Genomic DNA, 27,473 nt, shown 5'->3' with positions numbered 1-27,473 from the left:
GTCCCTGGCGGCGTAGTGTGTTACTGATGGTAGCCTTTTGTTACTTTGGTCCCAGCTCTCTGCAGGTCATTCACTAGGTCCCCCCGTGTGGTTCTGGGATTTTTGCTCACCGTTCTTGTGATCTTTTTGACCCCACGGGGTGAGATCTTGCGTGGAGCCCCAGATCGAGGTAGATTTATGCTTCCATTTTCTAATAATTGCTCCCACAGTTGTTTTCTTCACACCAAGCTGCTTACCTATTGCAGATTCAGTCTTCCCAGCCTGGTGCATATCTACAGTTTTGTTTCTGGTGTCTTTTGACAGCTCTTTGGTCTTGGCCATAGTGGAGTTTGGAGTCTGACTGTTTGAGGTTGTGGACAGGTGTCTTTTATACTGATAATGAGTTCAAACAGGTGCCATTAATACAGGTAACAACTGGAGGAAAGAAGAGCCTCATAAACCCCTTTTCCACCAAGGCAGTGCTAGAGCTAATTCAGAGCCAGAGCTAGTCCCAGTTCATATTTGGTTCGACTGAGGAGCCTTCTAAGAACCGTTTGCTTTTCCACGGGCTGAGAGCCACAACAGAGCCATGTCTTACGTCACTGTATACGTATCATCTTTCTCAGCAACGCTAGCGAGGCAGCGCAGCGGGAAACACACACACACCAGGCTTGTTCAAGATGCATCGGCGCTGCGCACACCGATCCACGTATGATAAAAAACGCATGAGTGAATCAAAAGCATAAGGAGTCATATGCTCTCACTGGACTCGTTATCATACTGCGATCGGTCTGCACAGCTGCGAACAAGCCTTCCATCAACAATGCAAACGTTGCGTTACTATTGATTCACATGGCTTTACGATCCTACATCGGCATCAAAACACAACGAAAACACAGCGAATCCAACGCATTCATGCAGTTCGCCGTAATTTGTATAGACGGAGATTACAAACGAACAGCAGCTGTTAGCTCCATTAGCTGCTATTTCAACAATGGCGGATCTCAAGTTTGTGTTGGTCTTGTTGACCCCGCCCCCAGCGCCTGACGTAATCGGTTCTTACTTCTAGCCCTGTTCTAGCCCAGCAATGTTTTGGTGCTACTTAAGAACCACTTTTCCTGGCTCGGAGCTAGGGCTTTGGGTGTGGAAACACAAAGAACCGATTTGAAACTAGGCTCTGGCTCCGATCTAGCTCTGGCTCTGCTTTGGTGGAAAAGGGGTATTAAAGAAGTTGTTACAGGTCTGTGAGAGCCAGAAATCTTGCTTTTTTGTTGGTGACCAAATACTTATTTTCCACCATAATTTGCAAATAAATTCTTTACAAATCAGACAATGTGATTTTCTCTCATAGTTGAAGTGTACCTATGATTAAAATTACAGGCCTCTCTCATCTTTTTAAGTGGGAGAACTTGCACAATTGGTGGCTGACTAAATACTTTTTTGCCCCACTGTATATCCGTGTGAAACGGTTTCTCGAACAAGAAAAAAATTTAGGGTTGGACTTCATTTTGTCCATTGAGAAATAATTAGATTGTTTGATGGTTGTGGTTTGTTTTTGCTGTGATCTCATGTGAGTGACAGGTTGTCTCGCCCTCCTGGAGTAAACACATCATCAGAGATCATTACAAGAGGAAAGTTATTTTTGTTAAAGATAACAAGGGCACATGCATTTAAAAAAAATAATGATGAGCAATACAAATACTGCAATATTCCAAATTAAGTAATATGCTACTAATAATAGTAGAATATGGGGGAATATGGGGTACGGGGTCCTTTGCTGAGGGCTGTCCGGTCCCTGTATGACCGAAGCAGGAGTTTGGTCCGCATTGCCGGCAGTAAGTCAGACTTGTTCCCGGTGCATGTTGGACTCCGGCAGGGCTGCCCTTTGTCGCCGGTTCTGTTCATAATTTTTATGGACAGAATTTCTAGGCGCAGCCAAGGGCCGGAGGGTGTCAGGTTTGGGGACCACACGGTTTCGTCTCTGCTCTTTGCGGATGACGTTGTCGTGTTGGCCCCTTCTAACCAGGACCTTCAGCATGCACTGGGACGGTTTGCAGCCGAGTGTGAAGCGGCTGGGATGGGGATCAGCACCTCCAAATCCGAGGCCATGGTCCTCAGTCGGAAAAGGGTGGCTTGCCCACTTCAGGTTGGTGGAGAGTTCCTGCCTCAAGTGAAGGAGTTCAAGTATCTAGGGGTCTTGTTCACGAGTGAGGGGAGGATGGAACGGGAGATTGACAGACGGATCGGTGCAGCTTCTGCAGTAATGCGGTCGATGTACCGGTCTGTCGTGGTGAAGAAAGAGCTAAGCCGTAAGGCGAAGCTCTCGATTTACCGGTCAATCTACGTTCCTACTCTCACCTATGGTCATGAGCTTTGGGTCATGACCGAAAGGACAAGATCCCGGATACAGGCGGCCGAAATGAGCTTTCTCCGCAGGGTGGCTGGGCGCTCGCTTAGAGATAAGGTGAGAAGCTCAGTCACTCGGGAGGAACTCGGAGTAGAGCCGCTGCTCCTCCACATCGAGAGGGGACAGCTGAGGTGGCTCGGGCATCTGTTCCGGATGCCTCCTGAACGCCTTCCCGGGAAGGTGTTTCGGGCATGTCCAACCGGGAGGAGGCCCCGGGGAAGACCAAGGACACGCTGGAGGGACTATGTCTCCCGACTGGCCTTGGAACGCCTCGGTGTCCCCCCGGAAGAGCTAGAGGAAGTGTCTAGGGAGAGGGAAGTCTGGGCATCTCTGCTTAGACTGCTGCCCCCGCGACCCGGCCCCGGATAAGCGGAAGAAGATGGATGGATGGATGGCTACTAATAATAACAAGAATTGTTCATTTTTGATTTCATGCTGAATTTAAGCTAGCCTGACTCCGCCCTCCACATACTTCCGTTCAATTTTCATTTTCCTTCAGTACTCCGTCTGGGATTGCGGTATATTCTCTGGTTTTCTACGGTCAAATTTTAACCGGTCCAATCAGCGAACAGAGGGAGTGGCTGAGAACAATGGCGCTGATGTCGTGCGCTAGTTTGAGATGACATACGTCACGACCAAACGTTAGCGATTGGTTATGGCAGATCCAGGGTGGCTCTGGGCAGATCCAATAGTTTTAAACTTCAACAGAGTTCCCACCTTCAAGGAAGTTAACGCTTGTCAATGGAGAGTGGCCAGACTCTCTGTACAAATGAAATGTACGAGTCTGGTAGGACCAGGCTAACTTTAAGCCAGTGTATATGCCAGAATATGTGTCATTTAGCCTTTCTATTCAAGCGGTTAAGAAAAAAATTAAACATGCTGATATAAACGGAAGTGTGAAAAAGTGAACTGCTCTGCCGTAACTTTGTCCAGAAAGGCTATTATTATAATAAGGTCAAAGGTTGCTTCAGAGCTCTGTCTTAGATTTGTATGTAACACCATTGTGGGGTTTACAATGTTAATAAAACAAAATATAACCAATATAAATAAGCTGTGTATTTGAATTGTTTAGCTTAAAACATAGCTAGCTACATTAAATAAAATTAACTGCAAACATTGTTAATTGTGAGTGTGATATTTATTTGATTTTACCTCATCTATTTGTTCTTCCAACGAAAAAAGTTCCAAACGACCGTCTCTGAGCAACACCGATGTTTCTTTCCTGAATGAATCAGTATTTTATATCAATCGTTTGAGTCAATAATTCAATGATTCACTCATAAAAACAATTGTGGCTGCCAATCTACCTTGATCTCGTAAACGGAGAACAAACGATGAAGAAGTCCTGGTGCTTCTGGGCCATAAGGTGCATAACGTCATGTCGAAATGGCTGTTAGCCTATTATAAAATGACAAAAGGGAGAAAGTGAACGCTTTTTTATTAGTCGGAATTTTATTATGGTGGCCTACTTCCGACTTGACGTGAACACACCAATTTATCACTGCTCTTGATGATATTCCAATATCGGGAATTACTGTTGTAAAGAAACCCACAAAATGCTATGAAACTAAGATGAAAAAAGAAAAAAGGTGAACAGCTGAACATTTTATACCTGGGACAAAAAACATTTATCTGCCTTGCCAAAATGAAGTGTGAAAAAATGAAAAACAAACTGGTCTTTTCACCTCCATGTTTGTGGCATAAATTTACTGATTAAATAATTTAATATTGTAAACATTAAAACATATTTAAGGATTTATCCATAATAATTCACAAACTATTGCCTGGAGTCTGAATTATGCCTGAAGTGCATGGTACAATTTGACCACTTGATGGCAGAGATCTTCAAGGTTGACCTCCTTATCTAATGATGAGCTACTGTATTTCAGCTTGCTATTCCTAGAACAATATGAGATGTCACTGGTGAAAATCACTGCAGTGAATCTTGAAGACTGCATCAAACCATTACTGAGGTTTCCACAGATCTAAAGCCTCAATTATTCTACATTTGTCAACACGTAAACTGCAAGCATAAATGTGTTAAGTCTCCATTAATCCTGATATATTGTACAGGTTTACAAACAAGTGATCAGTTATAGCATTCTTAGAGGCGAACCATACGGATCACCCTGAATTTTTCAACTTGATTCTAATTCTATGGTGTCAGTGCATCATATTTTTGTTATAAATGCCTAGATGAGCGTGCACTTTATCTTTTTATGCCTCAGATCTCTGCAGTGCTGATGAGAAAGTTAGCCCCTATAAAAACATGAAATACAAGCTTTTACCATCCTGTCAACTGTCTTGCCATTTGCAGAACATTTGAAGAGCCATCTCTGAACCTGACTGGCTTTTTAAGCGGCAACCTGCCGAATAGTTATCCAGTTTTAAGGTTTTTCATTGCCATTGAGCCCAGGGTAAATGCTAACCAGAAACACATGCACCTGATATTCTTATATAAATAGCTAATAGATAAAAGGCAATGATACAATATGATGGAATGTGTATTGACACATTAAAAACACTGTATTTCTCATTGACGCTATTTATCAGTGTCCTCCCCTCCCAAGTGTGCACGCCATGGCGACATAGTTTTGGTAGCTCGCTAACAGCATCCATTTTAGTAAGAGCAACGAGCAGCTATCTTCTCCCCTGACATCCCGGTCGATAAAATTCTCAAAGTGACTGCACAGCAGACGTAAGTGCTCAACCTGCCATGTCACTTTGAGTCTAACAGCTCCTAACTGTACAATCTCATCTCGCTATAGCCTTTGTGCATCTTCCATGGCGCAAACACACTGCGATTGACATGCAAGACGATGCTTTACTGATTCAGCCTAATTATGTTTATGGAAATATCCTGGCTGGTCTCCTGGGATGGCAAGATTGAGATTGTGTGTGTGACACTCCCCAGTCATAACTCTGCTCTCTGACTTCATTACCCTTGAGCAGTATATATAGGGAATATTTAGTCAATAGAAATTGTCTCTGTTTTTGTAATCAATATAGAGTCTGAATGGTCAGACAAACTTGTTTTCAACCACTCATGCCTACTATACTTTCTTGTCATTTTCCTATAACACGGTTACTTTCTGTATAGCCTAGGTGTTCTTCAACTTTGGCACTTGGGGTTTATTTTTATAACTAAAAGATCTCAACTTATTTGTGTTATGTGAAGATCACATTTAAATGGTTTTTACCATGCCTTCATAATTAATTGATGCAACTTTTCAAATGCCTTTTATTTATTGTTTGGTCCTTATAGTTTTATCAAACTATGAGTTGAGGTCAATCATAATTTAAATCAATAGTGAATTGAACAATTGCAATATTTATTGTAATGTTTATATAAATTGTTCAAAAATGAGGGTTGACTTTCTTCTGAAGTGTACAAGGAGGCAACCGTGTCAGTCCAGAGCTTGAGATGAAATATGAGATTTATGAGATTTCTTTTTGTTTTTAAAAACAAGAAAAGAAAAGTCAGGTAATTATCACTTGTAGACAGACTATTTTTATTGTGCGCCATTTCATTTGCTGTAATTTTGTCAAAATCTGATTCAAAAATGTGAATGATTCAAAATTAGCCTTGGCAAGATTGTAATTTCAGCACAAAATGCTATTAAACAAGATAGAAAATGTTACATTTTAGAAATTATTGTTTTTTCATGATTTAAAAAAATAAATGTATGATTTGTTGGAGCTGTCGGAAATTGTTAGTGGACAAAAAAAATTACTAATGAGAGTTTGAAAAGTGTGTTTTAGAGACTTTTTTTCTTCAAAAACGCTACAGGGCTAAAAGTGTCCTTATTCCGCCCACGCACAACACATTTTAGCCCTGATTTCACACTCGTTGACAGTTAATGGAGATTGCCAACAAAAGCCCAAAATCTGAGACAAATTGGTGCTTGTTAACATGAGTGACGATCACTATATATGAATTTTCAAAAAAATATACAGCAGGTTAAATATATAGACATGCCTGAGATCCAAGTCCAGCAAAGTGAAATGTGTTTAGACTCGAACCAACGATGGATGGTTGAAAAAAAGTGACAATATCAGCAATCCGACAACTTAGAAAGTAATTTAGTGTATGAGCAGCATTGGTTGAAACGTCCGTATATAGGCATAGCTGTGATTTCTCTGTTAGCAGTTGCTGCTGATTTGCACTAAACTTTCTCTTAGGGATCAATAAAGTACCTAATCTCCCTAGTAACTATGAACATACAATGGCTAAGTGGTGCTGCATGAGAGCGTGAATTTAAAATGTCAACCAAACATCTATGAGACGGTAATTGACAGCAGCGAGAGTGCATGCAACTTGGCATTTGCACATATTTGTGGCAGCAGCCTCAGACTGAACTATTATAGCACTTTGAGTACCCTTTGACTCTAATTAACTCCAGGACAAATAAAATAAAAGTGCATGGATTTGCAGAGAAATTGATGTAGCTGTCCTGTGCTCTTCAGTTCTAGTCATAATTCATACTAATGAAACCCTCGGACATTTCAGATCAAACAAAGATTCAGGAAAATGCCAGCTGTTAAAGGTGATTTTAATTTACTATTATTTCTCTCTATCCACCCCTTTGTCTGTCCCATCTGCACACATTCTACTATGAATCCCAGTTGCGCCCTTGATGTCATAATGTGCAAGGCCAAAGGTGCTCAGTGATTCCTAAACGTGGCAGCTACAGGACACACTCAATTACCATTGGCTATCTCCGCGACTTGACAGCACAAAGCCACCGTGGTTACTCGCAGAGAAACAAAACACTCTGGCAATTCCATTAGCATGCTGGGCGCTTGCCAACAACTCTCTGCATTATGTTCCATGGTAGACAAATTGGCAGTCAAAATGGTGTTGTGAAGGGGGCTAATTGCTTGAGTGCAGGGTTAGTCTGTATTTCATGAGACGCGAAATGCACAGGGAGATGGGCTGGCGCAAATGTCTATCGTGTCCTAAGATGCGGCGATGAGCGTAATGCCAGAACACCTCTGGTGATGTCTGCTGTTGTGATCTGACATTTCTTGTGCAGGAGAATGTTATTCATGAGGATTTTGCTAATGAGCCAATGCTTAAAGACCAAGTGAAATTAAAACACTATTAGCTCTGATATTATCTATCAATCTTATTTTGCCACACTGAAGCAAGCTATTTTCAGTGAAAATTTGAGACTTCCTATTCATTAGCCACTAAGAAATTGCACTACTGTAAAATTATTTGCACTACAAGCACGCGTGTTATGATGATTATGCTAATTAAAGTAATACAATAACAAATACCAGTTTGCAATATCAAGCAGCATAATGGACTGTTTTTATACAGCTAAAATAACTGGTAGAGGACGACACCGGAAGCCTCGCACATGCAAGTTACAAATGGCCACACCTGCTAAAAATAAGGTGGATATACTAGTATTCACCTAAACACTGACAAATGTATTGTTACAGACAGTGTTGGGGGTAAAACATTACAAGTAACTTCAGTTAAGTAATCAGATTACTTTTTCAAGTACTAGTAAAGTAACGCATTACTTTTAAAATTTACAACAAAATATCTGATTTTTTTTATTTTTTTTTATTTATCCTTTATTTTACCAGGAAATAATCCCATTGAGATTCAAAATCTCTTTTTCAAGGAAGTCCTGGCCAAGACGGCAGAAAAATAAAATACATATACACACAAATAAAAAAAGAAGAAGACGAAGGAAGACATTTAACACTTTAACATCATCTCAACAAAATCACCAGCAGCACTCAATAACATCACATGTGCATTTAGTACTCAAATAGTCCTTTATCCTAGTTTTAAACTGTGTCATTGTCGGTAGATACTCAAATTTGAGCTGTTTCTGCAATGTATACCAGGAAAAAGGTGCAAAAACTTTAAAAGCACTTTCACCGAAAACAGTTCGCGTTCGTGGGATATCATACATGATTTGCCCATATGATCTAAGATTACAATTCCTCGCAGTGACTTTTGGAGTCAGAAGAGTACATAAGTAAGAAGGCAATTTACAAAGTATGGCCTTAAAAAGAAAAGTATACCAGTGCTCCAGCCTGCGATTGTGCAAAGATGGCCAGCCCACACTCTCATACAAGCTACAGTGATGAGTACGGAAATTTGAATCAGTTACAAATCTCAGTGCTGCATGATATACTGAATCCAACATTTTCAAAGAAGATTGATTTGCATGCATGTATAAAATATCACCATAATCCAGCATTGTCAAAAATGTTGTTTGTATAAGTGTTTTTCTCGTACTAAAAGAGAAACAGCCTTTGTTTCTATAATAGAACCCCAACTTTACTCTAAGTTTTTTTGTTAAACACTCTATATGCTGTTTGAAAGACAAATTTTCTTCTAAAAGGAAACCAAGATATTTATATACTGATACTCGTTCAATTACTTTCTCATCTAGTGTAACAATTTGACAAGCATCTTCTATTTTCCTTGATTTATAAAAGCACATCATTTTAGTTTTATCTGCATTTAATACAAGTCGCAATTTATTAAGATTCTTCTGAATAATTATAAAAGAGGATTGCAGATGTTCTATTGCATTTTTCAAGGACGGGGCAGAACAAAACAAAACCGTATCATCCGCATAAAAATGACACTTTACTTTTGTTACATTCTGACACAAGTCATTTGTATAAATAGTAAATAAAATGGGACCCAAAATGGACCCCTGGGGGACACCTTTTTGTATAAGTAATGAGTTTGAGGACACACCATCAACATATACACTTTGTGTTCTGCCATTCAAATAGTTGCCAAACCATTTGACAGCCTTTGAAGACATCCCAATATCCACCAATCTCTGTGACAGAACATAGTGGTCAACTGTATCAAACGCTTTTGAAAGATCTAAGAATAGAGCAGCACAATATTCTTTAGAATCAATAGCACTTATAAAATCAATTAACACTTTCATAGTAGCAGTAACGGTACTGTGTTTTTTACGAAAACCCGACTGTGAATCATTTAAAATATTTTTTGTTTCTAAATAGTCTTTCAACTGGTCACTTATAAGTCCTTCTAGAACCTTGGCTAAAGCTGATAGCTTAGATATTGGCCTATAATTGTTTGGATTTGATCGGTCCCCACTCTTTAATAAAGGAGTGACATATGCTGACTTCCATACACTCGGTATTAATCCAGTTTCAATAGTCAGATTGAAAATGTGTGTCAAAGGTTCTGCAATATGTTCAGCAGCAATATTTAAAAAGTAGGGATCCAACCCATCCGGACCTGCAGATTTCTTAACATTTAGCCCTCTAAGAGCATCACATACCTCCTGTGTCGAAATAGGAACAAGTTCAAAATTGATTGGTACATTTTCCCTAAACAAAGAGTAGTCCTCTGGTCTCCTCTGTTGTTGTGTTGCATGCTCAAACAACAACCCAGAAGATATAAAGTGCTGATTTAGGGAATCTAGCATACTTTTCCTATCTGTAATAATTTTATCATTGAACTTCAATATATTTGGCAGTACAGCATCCCGAGAGTCAGAAGAAATGGATTTTATAACTTTCCAAAATTTGAACTATCACATAATTCATGTACATAAAAATCAAATTTTGCTTTACGTATTTGAGAAACACATTTGTTTCTCAGGTGCCTAAAATGTTGCCAATCTGAGATATTTTTCTATTTCTTTGCCATTGACCAAACAAGATGGCGGTTACTTTTTCAAAAAAGTAATGCAAGTTACTTTTTCACATTTATTTGCCTGACAGCTCTCCTGTCCCCATGTTGAGAAAAATCGAGAGTAAGGCCACGTGTCCACCAAAGCATTTTTAGCTGGCATAAAACGTTAGGCGCTCTGTTCTCCGCTGTGGGCGCTTGAGAGCGTTTTGGCAGCGCAGCATTTTTTTTCAGTTGAGATTCTTTGCTTGTTATGATACGGAATATCCGCGGAAGTGTTACTAGTATCTCATTTCACGGATAGTTTGTTTCTATATTGATTCTATATAAAAAATGCTGATACAATGTAAAGTATTTGATCTGGCTCTTGTTTTAAATAATTTTGTTCCGTTATTATACTGCTTGTTGCATCTGTTGACATTGTACAGTACAAGCAGAATGTGGCGGTTGGTCTGTGTTGTATTTGTAAGTGACAGTGATGAGCGCTGCGTTTTACTCAAAGTTGAACATTCTTCAACTCTCGGCGACCAGTAAAAAATGCTGAACGCTCAGCGCTTGAGCGTGAAATACTCGCTCAGTGCCTTGTTACGCTCATAGTGAAAAACAATTGAATAGGCCAGCCAGCTGCGTGAAAAAACGCTTTGGTGGACCCGCGGCCTAAGTGCAGAGGTGTTGTGTGTAAACGTGTTATTGTAGTTCTAGACTAAATGTGAGCATTTATTCATCTCACTTGCTCAAAAAAAGATTCAATATTCCTCAAAATGAATAAAATCAGTGAAATGCAAAATCAGAATACTATGCAAACCTCCAATAATTAAATATTAAATAAAACAAATATTTTAATCTACCTTTATTGACCAATGTCTTTCTGCTAACCTTCGATGATTCAGTTAAACCATGAGCAAAAATGACTTAATATTTTTTTGTTTTTGTTGGAGAAGTAAGTGTTAAACTTTTTTCTCCTGCGACCTTTTCTTCCATTATCCAGAATGGCAGCACAGCTGAAAGGTTCTTTTTTAGCTGCGTCCTCTACTGTACACACGCGTGAATTTGCATTTTTACCTCAGTCTGAGGCTTATTATTTCAATTTTGGTGTGAAAGAGTCTTTACATTTGCACTAAAAAATAAGCCCAACCCAGGTGAGAAAAAGTAACGTAAAAGTAACGTAACGCATTACTTTGATTAAAAAGTAACTAAGTAACTCAATTAGTTACTTTTTAAGGGAGTAATTGTAATGCATTAATTTTCAAAGAAACTTTCCCCAACACTGGTTACATATAAATAAAATGTATAGTTCCAGGAAAACAGATGCAATTCTGACTAGCAATAGCTAGTAAATCATGTTCCTGCTATCAAAATCAAAATCAAAATCAAATCAAATCACTTTATTTGTCACTCTACAAATGCACAAGTGCAACAGTAGGTGAAATTCTTAGGTGCAGTTCCGAGCAACATGGTAGTCATGACATGACATGTACAACATTTAAAGCAGCATCAGATTACACTGATGCGCCCACAATTACTCACAGCACAGTAAACTCTACAATAAACAATAAATAATTTACACAATGTGAGTGTAGTTCTCACAGCTTTAAACAATATACACATACTTACAATATACATATACTTTAAACAATATACACTAAACAATATACATTACGCTATAATAGTAATAATAATATACAATGTACAGTATAAAATATTATTCACAGATTGAAAAATTGAAATCCAAAGTGCAATAGATGCTGTATGATAAATAAATGTGTATATAATGTGTGTTTATCTACAGTGGGTTGTGCTGAGTGATATTCTGTCCAGTGTGTGTTATGATCCTGATGGGTCAAGAGTTAAGGAGTCTGATTGTTTGTGGGAAGAAGCTGTTCTGGAGTCGGCTGGTGCGTGATCTGATGCTGCGGTACCGTCTGCCTGATGGCAGCAGTGAGAGCAGCCCATGGCTCGGGTGGCTAGAGTCTCTGATGATCCTCTGAGCTCTCTTCACACACCGCCTGACATAAATGTCCTGGAGGGAGGGAAGCTCACCTCCGATGATGCAGCTGGCCGTGCGCACTACCCTTTGCAGGGCTTTGCGGCTGCGGGCGGTACTGTTGCCGTACCAGGTGGTGATGCAGCCAGTCAGCAGGCTCTCTATGGTGCAGGTGTAGAACCGTGTGAGGATGTGGCGGCTCATTCCAAACCTCCTCAGCCGTCGCAGGAAGAAAAGGCGCTGATGAGCCTTCTTCACAACGGCCTCGGTGTGGACGGACCATGAGAGTTCCTCTGTGATGTGGACACCGAGGAACTTGAAGCTGCTGACTCTCTCCACCGGTGCTCCATCGATGGTGATGGGGCGGTGTTCTCTCTCATTCCTCCTGAAGTCGACCACCAGCTCCTTGGTCTTGCTGACGTTGAGGGAGAGGTTGTGCTCCTGACACCACCGTGTCAGAGTGTGCACCTCCTCTCTGTAGGCCGTTTCATCATTGTCAGTGATGAGACCTACCACCGTCGTATCGTCAGCAAACTTGATGATGGTGTTGGAGCTGTGGGTTGCCACACAGTCATGTGTGTACAAAGAGTACAGGAGTGGGCTGAGAACACAGCCCTGAGGGGCTCCAGTGTTGAGAGTCAGTGGTGAGGAGATGTTACTGCCCATTCTGACCACCTGGCGTCTGTTTGACAGGAAGTCCAGGATCCAGCTGCATAACAGGCTGTTTAAGCCGAGAGCCCGGAGTTTCATGTCAAGTATGGAGGGCACAATGGTGTTGAATGCTGAGCTGTAGTCTACAAACAGCATTCTCACATATGTGTTCCTCTTTTCCAGGTGGGAGAGAGCAGTGTGAATTGTTGATGAAATGGCATCATCAGTGGAGCGGTTTTTGCGGTATGCAAACTGCAGTGGGTCCAGTGAGGGGGGGAGAACAGAGCAGATGTGGTTTCTGACTAGTTTCTCAAAGCATTTGCTGATGATGGGGGTCAGAGCTACAATGTAAATTAAAGCATATTGGCTGTTTATTAAGTTCTCATCAAAATGAGCCCCTGCTCAATCAAAAAAACATATACATATAAAAACATATAAACAAGCATTTGCATAGGGTATATGCTAAGCTAGCAGGCTAATTAGTTAACTGTATGCTAGCTACTTCTACACTTTGCAATGGTTCAGTTGTTGGACTTAGTGGCTCATTTAGGTTAATTGGTTAAAAGTATCAGTTAAGTTTATTTCAATGAAATAAGAACAAAAAGCAGTTTGTAAATGTAAGGTATATGGGCCTGTACCCCAAACCTGAAAAGGTTTTGAAAACCACAGGTCTAGATTAAAGTCTTTTGACATTCACACACACACACACACACACACACACACACACACACACACACACACACACACACACACACACACACACACACACACACACACACACACACACACACACACACACACACACACACACACACCTGAAAAACATATTTGAATGCTCTATGTGATTTAAATAATGGAATGTACTGCAAACTGTGTCATAGTGTGAATGTTTCTTTAATTGGCATAAATGGAGGCCATATTCTCTTAAAGCCAAAGTATTCAAAGCCGTTTTTTCTCTGTTGGGCCGAACGGTTCTTAGAATGGTAAGGAGCGGTTCCAGTTGTGTTTCCACTTAAGCCTGGTACGGTACAATTGCAAACCGTTCTCGGAATTCTCGGCACAGTTGTCTAACCGGAATGGAACGGTTACGCAATGAGAACTGTTCGGCCTAACGGTGGAAAAGCGGCTTAAGTTTCACAGAGGCCGCTTATTCAAAACAATGAAGACACAGTGACAGAGAGTGGGATCATGGGAGTTGTCGTGTTAACCTCCACAGCAGTTTGCGCTTTATGGGGTTACCTTTGGCAACAGAACCTGCAGCAAACGATAATGAATAATTGTGGTCCATCACGTGCAAAACAAACAACTGTGGCTTGCTAGAAGTTACCAGAGATCATTTGCTTTGGCACTACTACTACTTCCAAATTTTTTCAGGAAGCACACTATATTTTTCCATAGTTTCTACCTACAGCTGAGGGTAGGGGGGATATGATGCCATTGATGACACAATGACTTGGGCCGTGTCTTGATTTATGCTTCACGCATGTCATAATTACCATAGTTTTGAGATGACAACGGATTTGTTCATGTCCTCGGACTGGGAATTATGCGTTTCTATGGCACCACTATCAAAGCCTAAATGAATCTGCAGCGGTCAAGTGGTACAGCAGTCATGTGGTACAAGTACACACCTTTATACATTGTTGGTAACATTTGTGATAATATAACATGAGTCAACAAAATATACAACATTGTTCAAGTTATTTTTTTACGTAGCTTGGGGGGTCTTGGTGAAGAAGAAAAAAAATGAGATGGGAGGAAGAATTATTTGGCAATGCTTTTGCATTCCCCCGTTAAACTTTGCACTCACTCGCAAAGAATGCAACAGTTTTGCTGGCGAACGCAAAAGCATTGACTTATTATTTTTCCTCCCATCTCATATTTTTTCCACCACCATGTCCCCTTAGGGGCTCCATAGTTTTTGGATAAATTAATGCAAGAATCTTACATATTGTACCATTAAGCGACAGAGAAATGTCTACCTTTCCGAAAATCAATGAACAGACTCCCATTGCTCCAGCACACTTTATACCATAAGTTGAAGTAATCAGTTTTCATCAGAGGTATAATTTACAGCCACAAGAGGTCGATATACACACTAGCAAGCACTGCTGTCAGGGCCAACATACCCCCAGGGCTTATTTTTCCCCCCCAAAATGAATGCCACTTCTTTCAGCCAAGCAGCTTCACTTTGCCATTTGTAGGTTAGTCCGGATAAATCATTCAACCCCCTCTTGCAAACATCCACAACAGTTCCTTTCAGATAATAAGGTCAGGGAGCACATTCCAGGCCAAGGTTGACAGTATTGGAGTCTAAATTAAGAGTCTGCATGTGGTAGAATGCTAGTGAACAACAGCCTATGAGCTTAAATGGCCCACATATTCTTTCACATAGTGTAAGGCTAAAGCCATTAGACCTTATTTTCCATTATTTTAACCTTAAGGGGGGGGGGGGAGCTTATATACATAAGCTTAAGTATAGACAACTGTATATCATATACATGATTTCTGTCTTAAGTCAAAAGTTTCAGAGAAATTAAATAAAAATAAAACTGCATACAATGATAACCCATGTAACACAGCTCCAACAGTATGTTGTCTGAAATGGTGCGCAAAAAAATTGACTGAAAGGTGATCCCTTCATTTCTATCTTCTCTGGCAGAGCAGTCTCTCCAGATCAGGTTCACACACTGTGATGTATGGCACTGCCCTAGACACACACTCTGCTGGCTTTGCTGCAAAAATACTAGAAACGTCTGTATTACTTCTAGGGGTTAGAGGGGAATGGTTCATTCCTCCTCAGATGGAATCACTCATATTACAGTCCAGGCGTACATTTGTTTACCAAACACAATCAAAATACTCAAAGCTACAATAATCTATGCAACTATATCTGAGATATATACAATTATTCAACATTTGCCCAAAACTACAGTAAAAAAAAGTACTTTTGTTAACTATTACAATTTAAAAGGATCGTTTTCTATTTAATATACAAGTCATTTTATTTGTGATGTCAAAGATGAATTTTCAGCATTATTACTCCAGTCTTCAGTGTCATATGATCCTTCAGAAATCATTCTAATATTCTGATTTGGTGCTTAAGAAACAGTTGTGCTACTTACATTTTTTGTAGACCATGTTTTTTTTTTTATGAATAGAATGTTTATGATAGCATTTATTTGAAATATCATTAAAGATGTAAAGGTCTGCACTTTTACTTTTGATCAATTTAATGAATCCTTGCTGAAGAATAATAATAATAATAATAATTTCACTGGCCCCAAACACAGTAGTGTATGCCATCATCCTGTACTACATTTAGCAGCATTACAAAAGGTTTTGATAATTCAGTTTCTTTTTTTGACATTCAATAACACCATAAGTCAAAAGAAACAGTGAAGTTTTACAGTACACTACAGTATTTAGGAATTGAGGCAAATATCTGGTCCATTGCAATGTCAGGGTCCAACTGCTGGTGGAGCTGCAGACCTTAAACTCACATAAATATTAAAGCCACAATCCAGTCTAATAAAAAGCAAAAGCCTAAAAGTGCAAACGTGCCTATCCTTTCACAACCAAAATAGCATTACGTGAAAGTGCAAGTATATAGACAACCTCTAATATCTGAGCTCCCATTATTACATCTACAATTCCACAATTAATTATATGATTATTGTGTATCCATACAATAAATGCAACATGGTGATAATAACCTCTACACAGATTTTGAAGCCAGCATTTGTCTCCAGTTATAATGTTGCAGGCTGTTGCTCTAGGTCATTAGAGCAGCCCTCATAAGACAGAGACTCTTTAGTCATTGGGTCATTACTGTGAACAGAGCTAATTAATCTCCGAGCGCAGAGTAGCGTCGCGAGAGGGGTTCTGGTTTTTGATTACAATAGGAAAGCATTTGCTGCGGTCGCCATAATGATACCAAGCTCCTGCTAGAAAGCCCCCGCTCACTCCGGTTACGGACAAGATTTAATCAATACTGTGTCCTTCATCCTGCATTCAGGGCCGACCTTGGCAGCCTTTTGTCTCCTAAACGAGGGCAAAGAGCATATATGTGGATACAGAGAGAAAAGAAACAAGGTTCCAAGCACACATTTCCGCATCAAAACAAAGCACTAGTGAATCCAATCAGCTCATTTGGAACCTAATGAATCATCATACGTTTATCGTTATTTTACCTTCGCCTAATGAAGTATCACAGTGCCAGGATCGTTTATACATTTATTAGGGCATCCTAATGTGGACAGAAAGGTTAGAAAGGAGCAGAGAAAGCAGATATCAGGGTACAAAAACTATTGATTCATTTGAAAACGAGTAACATTACCATGCAATAGAGGCCTATAGTAGACCAAATGTGAAACAGCAGGTATATTTAAGCGGTGAATATGAAATATGTAGATAAAGGTGCCTTGAACGGCCTCCAGTCTTGAAAGTGCTAATCAGCTATTCTTTATGACTGATTTATCACTATTTAAATATTCATAGAAGCATCTCAGGAACAGATAAATCAGGAAAACACACGATCTATTGTCGAAAAACAAATGATTTACTGCACCACTCTGAAGGACATCACACTGTGTGTTACAAAACATGAAACAAACTTCGACATTATTGTCAGCTAACAAAGGATTATGAATTTTAAACAATTCACTTATCTAACAATGAATAAAGAAACATGTCAAATGGCTTCACATCTTCCTCTTCTGGGTGCTGATGTATAACACTAGAGGACAAAGAAAACAAAATTAACTTTGGAATACATACAAAAAATCTAGAAAATGTTAAAAGTTATAAAAACATTATATTCATTAGCTCTCAATAACAGAAAACACTATGAAAACCAACAAACATACAGACATTACATACCATTGTTTCCTCTGAGAAATGCATCTCCATACTTGTTCTTCAGCTGGCCATTGACATACTCCTCTGTCTGTTCCACAGCGATGTTCATGTAGCCATCAAGGCAGGCCAGGACTCCTGTGGGGTAAGACATGACGTCACTTCAAAAATGCCTTTTTGGAGAATTTTTGCAGAAGATCAGGGGCACAGGCAGGAATTGGTGCACTTATGCACCTGCTCCAGTTTAGAAAAGGTTTAAACTGAGTTGATGTGGCTCAGGGAAATATTTCTTTCCATAGATGCCAGAAGTCACAAGCTCGAATTTAATCAACCACACATGCATTTTTACATAAACTAAAGTTGAATCTGGTATTCAGTGGATGTGTATCAGTAACAGTGGCATTTAAAAAAAAAAAATGGACAAGTCAAGCAGTGTCTATGACAGCTATTTGCAGAGTAGCATTCCTTGATGAAGTTTTTCCATTCATGACCAGGTCCGCTGCTTACTAGAGCAGTTGTTCTCAGAAAACTTCCAAGGGAGGGCTTTAAGATGACTTACAATTATTCCAAATTATTAATCTAAAAAAAAAAAAGATATTTAACACCTTCAACAGAGTATCCACTGGGTATATGAGCTAGCCTAATTTTAAAAGTGATTTCTAAATGTCATGTTAAGTAAAAGTTAATAACTCAATGGCCATTTTTTAAATAAATATACTCTTTTATTCTAATTATGCCAAGCTCTGAAATATTTTAGAAGGTAGAAATTTAAATGTTTTTAAATATATACTATTAAAGATCCTTATTCAGTAAATCACTGGGAAGAAATAGGGAAAATCATGGGGCCTTCGAATATTGTCGTACACAACAGGTTGCCTACTGTAATAAAGGAAAATGTTAAAGCTTTGTACGACTAGTAAAGTGAGAATTAAGACTGAAAGCCTCAGATCAAGAACAGGATAGGTCAGCAGAGTCATATTTAATATGATGCAACAGAAAATATATAAGATATGACACTGATAAGAGATAATCATGTTGCCTTCTCCCCCTATATTATTATTTACAACATTCTGAATATAATCAAGGTCTTACGTTTTTTTAATCTGAGTTAGCCCTGCCTTCTTTCGCGATGTCCCCACCAACTTTAAACCAAACATACAGCCTTGATTAAAAGAATATAACACTGAAAAAACAAAGACATGTTTGTACTTGTAGGTTAACGTTACCTCTGTAATCAACACCAGAGTTTAGCTTCACCACCACTGGTCTCCCAATGATCTGCTTCAGGAAATCACTTGGTGTTTGCTTCCGGAGACTCATTTTCACTGAAAATAGAGAGAACATTTCACTACCTTACATTACAATATATCACAGATACAAGAAATTGTACGCTGCCTGCATTGTTAGCAAATATGTGTTTAACACCGTAAAAAGAAGAGCCTCGTAACATTAGTGTATCGCTTACTTACTGTGTTAAACACATTTTAATGTCGCCCAAACAGTCAACCACTAAACCGCTGTAGTGTGCAGAGGTTGGGGCTGTTTAGCATATCTGGACATTACCGGTGTACATTTAGCATGAGCAGCTAACTTAGCCTAGCATTACAATCCAATGTGATACAGACAGTGAACTCGTTATACATGTCACGCGCTACAGTACTGGAAATAATGTACACCCCCGCAAAGGTCAAATACAATTGTTTATTTATAGAAGATAAACTAATCACTCACCTAATTTGTTTTACAACGTTTGCCGCACGTTTCGACTGAGTGACTGTTGACCAATGAACTGAAGCGCTTATTCTATTTCCATGGTGTTTATACCACGCAGCCAATCGGATGCTTCGATAAAAACACAGCGTACGGAAGCCGCGGAGGAACCATTTTCTCCTTTGATAAAGAATGCGTAAGGGAAAAACGAGCCAGATCGACGGGGGTAGTGAAGACTGGGAAGATTCGTTTTTGTTGTCTCCTTCTAGTGTGCATTACCGCCTCGTTTAGGAACCATTTGTAGGAAATTAGACTGATACATAGACGGACGGATGGACAGGTAGCCTATAGATAGATAGATAGATAGATCGATAGATAGATAGATAGATAGATAGATAGATAGATAGATAGATAGATAGATAGATAGATAGATAGATAGATAGATAGATAGATAGATAGATAGATAGATAGATAGATAGATAGATAGATAGATAGATAGATAGATAGATAGATTTAAGTGTGCCCATTAAATTCATTCTAAATGTTCCCATAATGTTCAAAACATCCATTTAAATGTTTTTTATTTCTTTATGTGTATATGTTAAGGGAGCATTCCATTTTATCATAAGTTATTACATTTAAAAAAATTACAACTGTCCAATTAATTTATTCAGGAGGGGGGGGGGGGGAATCTATGAACAATTCATAAATGTGTTTGTGCTTTGAGAACATTATTTAAGACCAGAATGTTTGAGAAAACCTTGCCGAAATGTTCTGACAACATTCCCCGTTAGTTAGGGTGTGACTAAAATACATATGAAAAATAATATCTTGAGTAGCCAAAAAGAAAGATGGGGGAAGAAAAACCTGTCTTTTGTTCACAGGCAGAAGAGGCCATGCACCTGAGAGACAGAATCATAAAGCACTTCTGGCGCATCCAGACAGTTTGCTTGTTAGCAGGGCATTGGTAGCCCTGAGGAGGCTAGAGGTTAATTTGGTATCTGGTGCCGTGTTAAACTAAGGTCAGCGCTACAAGTCCTTAAGTCATAAACAAGTGTGGTTAAGAGCCGTGTACACACCTAGGCACAAGTTAATGAATATTCAATGAGTATTTTTTCCCTTGTTGCCTGAGTTCACATTCTAAAGGAGGGTTAAGAGGGGAAAATGTGATCTAATGTGTTTTTCTATCAAAGCAATCATTCATTTAAGAAAAAAATCGAACAGGTTAACAGATTTCCCAGTAGTAGCATACAATACATGCCTATTCTGTGGTAAATAAATATAGATTGATAAGGCAAAGAGCTGTCGTACGCACACACACACACACACACACACACTTAAGGCACATTCTTGACTTTACTGGAAAAGCACGAATTGCTTGGCTTGTTAAATGATACTGAATAAAAACAAGCGGTACAGATACAGAAAGCATTTCACAAGCTTTTTTCTTCACAGTTTTGCCTGTTGCTTGGCAAAGGACGAAGAATGTTTCTGTCTAACTCTACATCACAAACGAAGACAATTTAACCTCACTGACCTGTATTTCAAACGTTTTCATCTATATATTTTGTACACTGACGTGAATGTGCATTAAATGTATAGTGCAGACTGGCTAGGGACAAAAAAAGCATCCCCGTTTACTCAGCGCAGACAATCCACTCTCACCACGAGCCTTGGAATAACCCCACAGCTCCTCCGAAAACAGTAACGTGTTGGTAATAGCTGCCCAGCCATGCCAGATGGGACTGTTTTCACCCTGCCTTCAAGATGCTGGTGAGCTCAGATGGACAGTGGCACAGTTGATTTGCTGGTACAACCCGTCTCACCTTTCTAAGCCCCCAAAGACCTGAGAGGGAGTGGAGGAAAAATGAAAAGATTACAGAGGCAGCTTCAACCGGGTTGGGGGGTGGGTCAGGCTGAGGGGTGTCAGATGCGAGGGGAGGGGGGATCCCTCGGTTGCCGCAGGCTTTCTCGAGGAACAGGACGGAGGGGCGAGGAGAGGAGAGTCTAGACTAGGCTGACCTTTGTGGGCCAGGGCTTTCTCTACAGGGTCAAGTTGGATATGGAGGGGGGATAATGGAAAAACCTCAAGGGAGTTTTCAAATGAAATCCAGATTGGCTGCCGGCGTGTCGTTTTTCTCCTCCCCTTCCCGCTCCCTAATCCCTGCACTGCATGGTGGTAATAGTGTGGAAATGATGGGAGGAGTGTCGCCTTGATCAAAAATGAGCAGTGGAACCTAGTCACCTCCTCTAACACCCAGATTCATGCCCAATATATCTGTGCATGCAGCCACTGCAGGCCAGGTTATCCAATGCGATTCCAGGCACTGGCTGCAGCCTCTAGACCTTTGTCACCTAGCTGAAATGATTTAGGAGAGCTGCCTTATATTCGCATTTTTATATACATTACTTGAAATGAGCTGAAGCCAATGTATGAGATTTAAGAATTTGTTAGATGTATTTGCTTTGACATATTTCACATTGGTTCAATCTTATCATCTTTCTAGAAAAAGATATCTGCAGACGTTTTGAAAAAAAAAATCTCTCACAACATTTGAGATATAAAGAACATTTCAATCTTGAGTGACAGACAGTCCTCAAGTGTTGTGAACTATTAGAAATGTCTGCATGTGCTGTGGAGTATAGGTGCTAATTGCTAATTAAACAGCTAATTGCTAATTAAAGCTAATGAACCTCATCTAGATTCTCTGTGTGCGCCGCCATTTTGAGCGTGGCTAATATACAGTGCCTTGCATAAGTATTCAGACCCTTAACCAATGTTCTCATTTTATTGGACTACATGTTCTACACTGAAATTGTGTTGCTCTTAATGGGATACTCCACTCCCAGATGTATGACTTTCTTCTATTTCTACAAAATGGAGATTTTTAGAAAAAGAGTCCACCTATAATCCGTGTGATGTGAAGTGGATGGGTCCCTTAAAGTGACGCTTCAAAAACCACGCAAAACGAACACACCGGTAATCCATACAACCCCATCTGATGAATCAATGTCTTCTGAAGTGAAACGATACCATCGCTTCCAGGCAGCTGTCAAGCATGGGTTCATGAGTTCACGCTTGGTGTGATGGATTATTTTTCTAAAAATCTCTGTTTGTGTTCCACAGAAAGAATAAAGAAATCCATACAGTACATATGGGATGGCATGAGGGTGAATAAATTATGAGAATTTTCATGTTTTTGGTGGACTATTCCTTTTATTATGGCGGACAGATGCACCTTTACTCCATTCAAAGCTTTACAACACAAATTGTTTTTTGGTTGTGCGAGAGTTTATGGGGTACAAGCTTTTCTATGCAACATCCATTGTTTTATAACAGCTTTTTGATAAATCCACTGGAATACTGTTCAGTATGCTTTTCATAATTTATGTATTTGTTTAACTGTATCTCTGACCTCTTTGGAATTTACATAGCTTTCCTTCAGTTTCACAACTTAAATAATAATGGGATAACATTTTTACTAGGCGTTTCTCAATGTCAAGGAAGGATCCTCGGAAGCCAGAATTCCGAGGATGCTACGTCATCGACATCCATCGAAGGACTGTTCCAATGTCGAGGATCCTCGGAATTTCAACCAAGGTCTGAGTCCTTCGTTCGAAAAATATGCCATATACAGGAAAGGATGCATACGAGTAGACTTCGCGCACTTCACGCTCTCAAATCACCCACAATCCTATGCGCGCAGCTTTGCTATCTTGTTCAAAAAATACAAAATATCGGAGTCGGAGCGTTAACGGGGCAATGTGCTTTCAAGTGTAAGTATTTACATTACCAAACATTTGTTATAACCGTAGTAAATATAAGTAAACGTTTAACGTTTTAACGTTTAAATGCCAGTAAAAATTACTACCGTACTGATATTATACAAATCACGTTATTGATGGCTAACGGATCTTTTCACTGACGTAATGAGGCAATGACGTGCACTTGCTAGCCTGTTCCATTTACCTGTTCTCCGAATGCTAAAGAGGAGCCTCGCCTCGCCTCTGAAGGAAGTGACTTGGAAGGACCAGTCCTGCAGAGGAAGGATCCTTGACATTGAGAAACACCTACTGTCTATATGGCTCTGGTAGATGTTAAAATGTGAAGAATGAATATTTATGCAAACAGTATATATATATATATATATATATATATATATATATATATATATATATATATATATATATATATATATATATATATATATATATATATTTTTTTTTTTTTTTTTTTTTTTTTTTACAAATAGCACATTTAATAGTAGAAATAAAATGTTGCGTTATTTATATTTCTGTGTAATTCTATACAATGAGATGCACTGTATCTGATTCATTACACATGAACTCCTGCTGAACTGTTTGTGCGGGCAATGCGTATTCATCTGTGTGCATGTTAGAGGAAGAGGGAGAGAAAGTCTTTTCATGTTCAAGACTGATGCCTAGCAGTGGTTCAGCACATTCAGACCACTACATACGCCCACCTTTAGCACCCGACTCCTCAACCAAACATGGAACTTCAAAACTCACCCAAAAGGCATGACTCCATTAGGTGAGTGGAACCAAAGCCAGGCAAGCCATGCAGGATATCCCAGCCAGAGTTAATAAATAAAAACCCCTCTGGATATAAGCTGAGCAATACCTGCACTTGACATGTCACCTGTATTTGCCATAGTTTATGAATTCAATTTCCTTACTTATGTCATTAAATGTAACAAAGTCGTAATCTGTGTCCCTGCTTTCTGGACCAGGTTTCCCTGCTGCTTGAGATCTTTTTCTCTTCTTTTTCTAAAAGGCCATGCTAGTGTGGAAATGGCTGGGTCACTGTACAAGCGGATCTCTGGTTTGATTGCATGTGTCATTACAGTGATGTAGGGAGAAATGTTTGCGACTGGAAGACAGGGGAGCTGAGCATATACAAAAGGAGCACTTCACATCTATAAATATGCATCGTGACATTTGGAACAAAGCTCCCTCATTCTACTTTCATGATGAGTTCAGCTAGCATCCTGTAACATACAGTTTCTCAAGTCTTGTCTGTTCATCAGGTTTGCTCTTCAAAAATAAATAAATAATAAAAAATATTTGTTGTTAAAAAAAAATATATATATATGTACAGTATAAGGTGCATATATAGCCTACTGTATCAGTAAAGGGTTGGCCAATTTGCAAAGCAGAGAATTATGAATTGATGTATTTATAGCAATAGTTCATCATTTATTAAATCTCAAACCACGGTTAATATTGTTAACTTAAACTAAAACTTTTGAAAACATTTTTGTTAACTGAAGCCGCAATAAAATACAATATGTGACCCTGGACCACAAAACCAGTCATAAGTCACACGGGTATATTTGTGGCAATCGCCAACAATACATTGTATGGGTCAATATAACCCTAACCCTACCGTAAATTTATAAAAAAATGTATTATTAGTTGTAAAATGCATTGCTAAGGACTTCATTTGGACAACTTTAAAGGCGATTTTCTCAATATTTAGATTTATTTGCACCCTCAGATTCCAGATTTTCAAATAGTTGTATCTCTGCCAAATATTGTCCTATCCTAACAAACCATACATCAATGGAAAGCTTATTTATTATGACTGGTTTTGTGGTCCAGGGTCACGTATGAATAAAAACCTAAACTATGAGTTGAAGCTGAAGCACAAAAAATAAAAACAAAAACAGAATTACAAAAAAAAAAAGAATAATAATTAAAAACTCAAAACAAAATAAAAGTATAAATAAATCTGTATGGCTTTTTTCTTCTGTGGAACATAAAATAATATAATTTGAATACAAAAATGTCCATATAACAGTCAATGTTGTTTTGGACCCCGCCAACTTTCACTGTATGGGCAGTTCCACAGAAGAAAGAAAGTTATACAGGTTTGAAACGACATGGGTGGGTGAATAAATGATGACAGCATTTTCATTTTTGGGTGAACTATCGCTTTAAGAGATGGAATAATGACAGCAATACGAATGCTAGTCTCTTGTGACAGTTTTTAAACAGTTAGTACCAGCATTAGGCCCTGAGGAGAAAGACAAATCTCTGCTTTTATAGCCGTGAGTCTAACATAGCTATGGTATGCTGGTTTCTCCTTTCTAAACACCTCAGTGGTTGTTCTAAAAAAGAGATAAAACTCCCGGCTGCCAGGAAGCTATAGCCTTTCAAATCCTACACTCTCTCCTCGGGTGAGGATCTCTTCTCTCTGTCTCTCTCTCTATCTCTCCTTCTCATATAAACACAAGCACACACATACACAAACTCCCACTCTGCCTTTTGACCACTAGTGTTCCCTACCACAGAGGAGTTGTGACTCAGAGGCAGGCAAATAGTGGTCTTTGCTAGCTGAATATTCATCAGAATAGGTGAAGACATGCTGTGCTTGATCCTGAATTATGTCATGTAGTGATATATTCAACAAGTTGATATCGACATATACTGTACTGCTTCAGGATATACGAGAAGAAAACAGTTTAGCACAATGTTTGACATTATTTTCTTTATTCTTTTCACAGGAATGGTGTTTTACAGAACATTCCTGAGGCAAGTCTGATGCCTCAATAAATCTGCCCCGGTCTCTCTCTCTCTCTCTCTCTCTCTCTCTCTCTCTCTCTCTCTCTCTCTCTCTCTCTCTCTCTCTCTCTCTCTCTCTCTCTCTCTCTCTCTCTCTCTCTCTCTCTCTCTCTCTCTCTCTCTCTCTCTCTCTCTCTCTCTCTCTCTCTCTCTCTCTCTCTCTCTCAGCTTGTCTCAGTGGAATGTCAGCTGGCAAGTGACCAGACATTGAGACTTAGCCTTTCAGAACGTGCCAGTCTCACCCAAGCTTCAGAAGTGGGCAAGCACAGAAGCAGCAGTACCCTTATCAAAGTGCTTGTCCAGCAGGGCTCACGGCTCAGTGAACCACTGATCACCAAATCCTCTGACCTGCCGTTAACCCGCCGGACTCAGAGCGACAGTGACAGAAGAGTCTGTCATGGTGAAGACCTACAGAGTGACTACTGAGACCTACAGAGATGATATGATGCTAGAATGCATCATCATTTGCATGGGGTCAGATGTGAACAAATGTCTCTGCAATACCACATCCCACAATAAAGGGGGGTTCTTTCTTGTTCTTTCTTTTTTGTACTAACAAAATTTGAAAATACAAAAAAAAAAATGAATATGAGCTTGCATGAAGAACAGACAAACTGCTGTAGTTACAAACTGAAAGTAGTTACTGGCAAAGTGATTGTTTTTTACAGATAATATTATCATCTGCCATTGGCACGTTAAGGGGGGGTACAAAGTTGAAAAAAATAAGTTGGAGGTTAGATGGAGTATTTCTGTGCCAAAAATACTCCTTCCGGTTTGTCCGAAGTTTCGGAAAGTTTTTTTTGAGTATGGGTCTGCGTGACGTCAACAAGGGCGGAAGAGTGTGCACGCGAGAGAGCAAATACATGCCCATAAACACGCTTTGCTTGGTCACAGGACTTCACGAAATCAACAATGTCACCAAAGAAGTGTGTTTTTGGTTGTCAGGGCAAGACAACCCTGCACAGCTTCCCAAATAACCCAGCGTTAATGGGACAGTGGATGTAGTTTGTTTTTCCGGAGCAGCAACGGAGTTGTGCAAGTGTTTTTGTTTGTCCCTTGCATTTCGGCAACGATGGTTTATAAACAAGGCCCAGTTTGACGCCGGATTTGTAGGTTGTCTAATGCTGAAAGAGGGAGCAGTCCCAGCGATTAAGGTTCACGGTCGTATGTTGGAAGCAGGTGGTGAGTAAAACTGCTTCAAATGTCTTTGTGTTGCTAGCTATCGACACGTTCATTCAAATGCGCTACTATTCCATTGTTTTTCTATGTAAACGCACTAGTCTGACGTGCTAAACCGTTCTGCTTGCTACTGCTAACATTAAATAGCATACAATAGTACATAAACCAAATGATGTCCTCATAAACCATGAGTAAACACACAAATGTTGTAACTCACGCATGACAATCCGCTTAGCAAATATATACAGTTACAGTACATACCACAGAGAGACGTCCTGCTGTAGTCGTTGTTGCTGTTGCTCCTGTTCAATTTCTGATTCTGGATCATATATGTATGGCTGAATGTGATTGATAGCCATGGTTTATTTAGTATAAAGTTTTTTCCACGTTTAAAGATGTCACAGCTTTCAGACACTCTCAACGCAATAGCTGCGCGCTCATGATCCTTTAGCTCCGCCCACACGATATGC

General features: G+C 39.5%; 1 protein-coding gene and 1 long non-coding RNA gene across 2 annotated transcripts in view; both read right to left on the bottom strand.

Moving 5' to 3' along the window:
- The window catches only part of LOC307123509, a 34,490-nt gene extending 30,135 nt beyond the window's left edge, over nucleotides 1-4,355 (bottom strand). The window contains exons 1-2 of the long non-coding RNA XR_013816175.1: nucleotides 3,694-4,355; nucleotides 3,539-3,608 (exon numbers count right to left, since the gene is read on the bottom strand). This is a non-coding gene — a long non-coding RNA (uncharacterized lncRNA). The remainder of the gene's footprint in view (nucleotides 1-3,538; nucleotides 3,609-3,693) is intronic.
- A 12,857-nt stretch (nucleotides 4,356-17,212) lies between these two features.
- On the bottom strand, nucleotides 17,213-19,356 carry lsm6 (LSM6 homolog, U6 small nuclear RNA and mRNA degradation associated). Its single transcript, XM_079812521.1, has 4 exons — nucleotides 19,261-19,356; nucleotides 18,756-18,854; nucleotides 17,554-17,667; nucleotides 17,213-17,410 (listed from the first exon to the last, which is right to left on the bottom strand). Exons 2-4 carry the CDS (start codon nucleotides 18,847-18,849, stop codon nucleotides 17,376-17,378), a joined length of 243 nt encoding a protein of 80 aa, XP_079668647.1. The 5' UTR covers nucleotides 18,850-18,854; nucleotides 19,261-19,356; the 3' UTR covers nucleotides 17,213-17,375.
- Between the last annotated feature and the right edge of the window lie 8,117 nt (nucleotides 19,357-27,473).

This window comes from Gobio gobio (genome assembly GCF_949357685.1).
Source record: "Gobio gobio genome assembly, chromosome: 3".
In the NCBI taxonomy this organism is placed as follows: domain Eukaryota; kingdom Metazoa; phylum Chordata; class Actinopteri; order Cypriniformes; family Gobionidae; genus Gobio; species Gobio gobio.
The sequence above is the reverse complement of the archived record's forward strand: the minus strand, read 5'-3'. Positions and strand labels throughout refer to the sequence as shown.

Excerpts from the sequence above, each read along its gene's own strand:
- lsm6 (XM_079812521.1), bottom strand. The coding sequence starts at position 18,849 with ATGAGTCTCCGGAAGCAAACACCAAGTGATTTCCTGAAGCAGATCATT. Across the intron at positions 17,668-18,755 it reads CTCTGGTGTTGATTACAGAG|GAGTCCTGGCCTGCCTTGAT; the intron begins GTAACGTTAACC and ends CTTACCCCACAG. Across the intron at positions 17,411-17,553 it reads ATTTCTCAGAGGAAACAATG|TGTTATACATCAGCACCCAG; the intron begins GTATGTAATGTC and ends TTTGTCCTCTAG.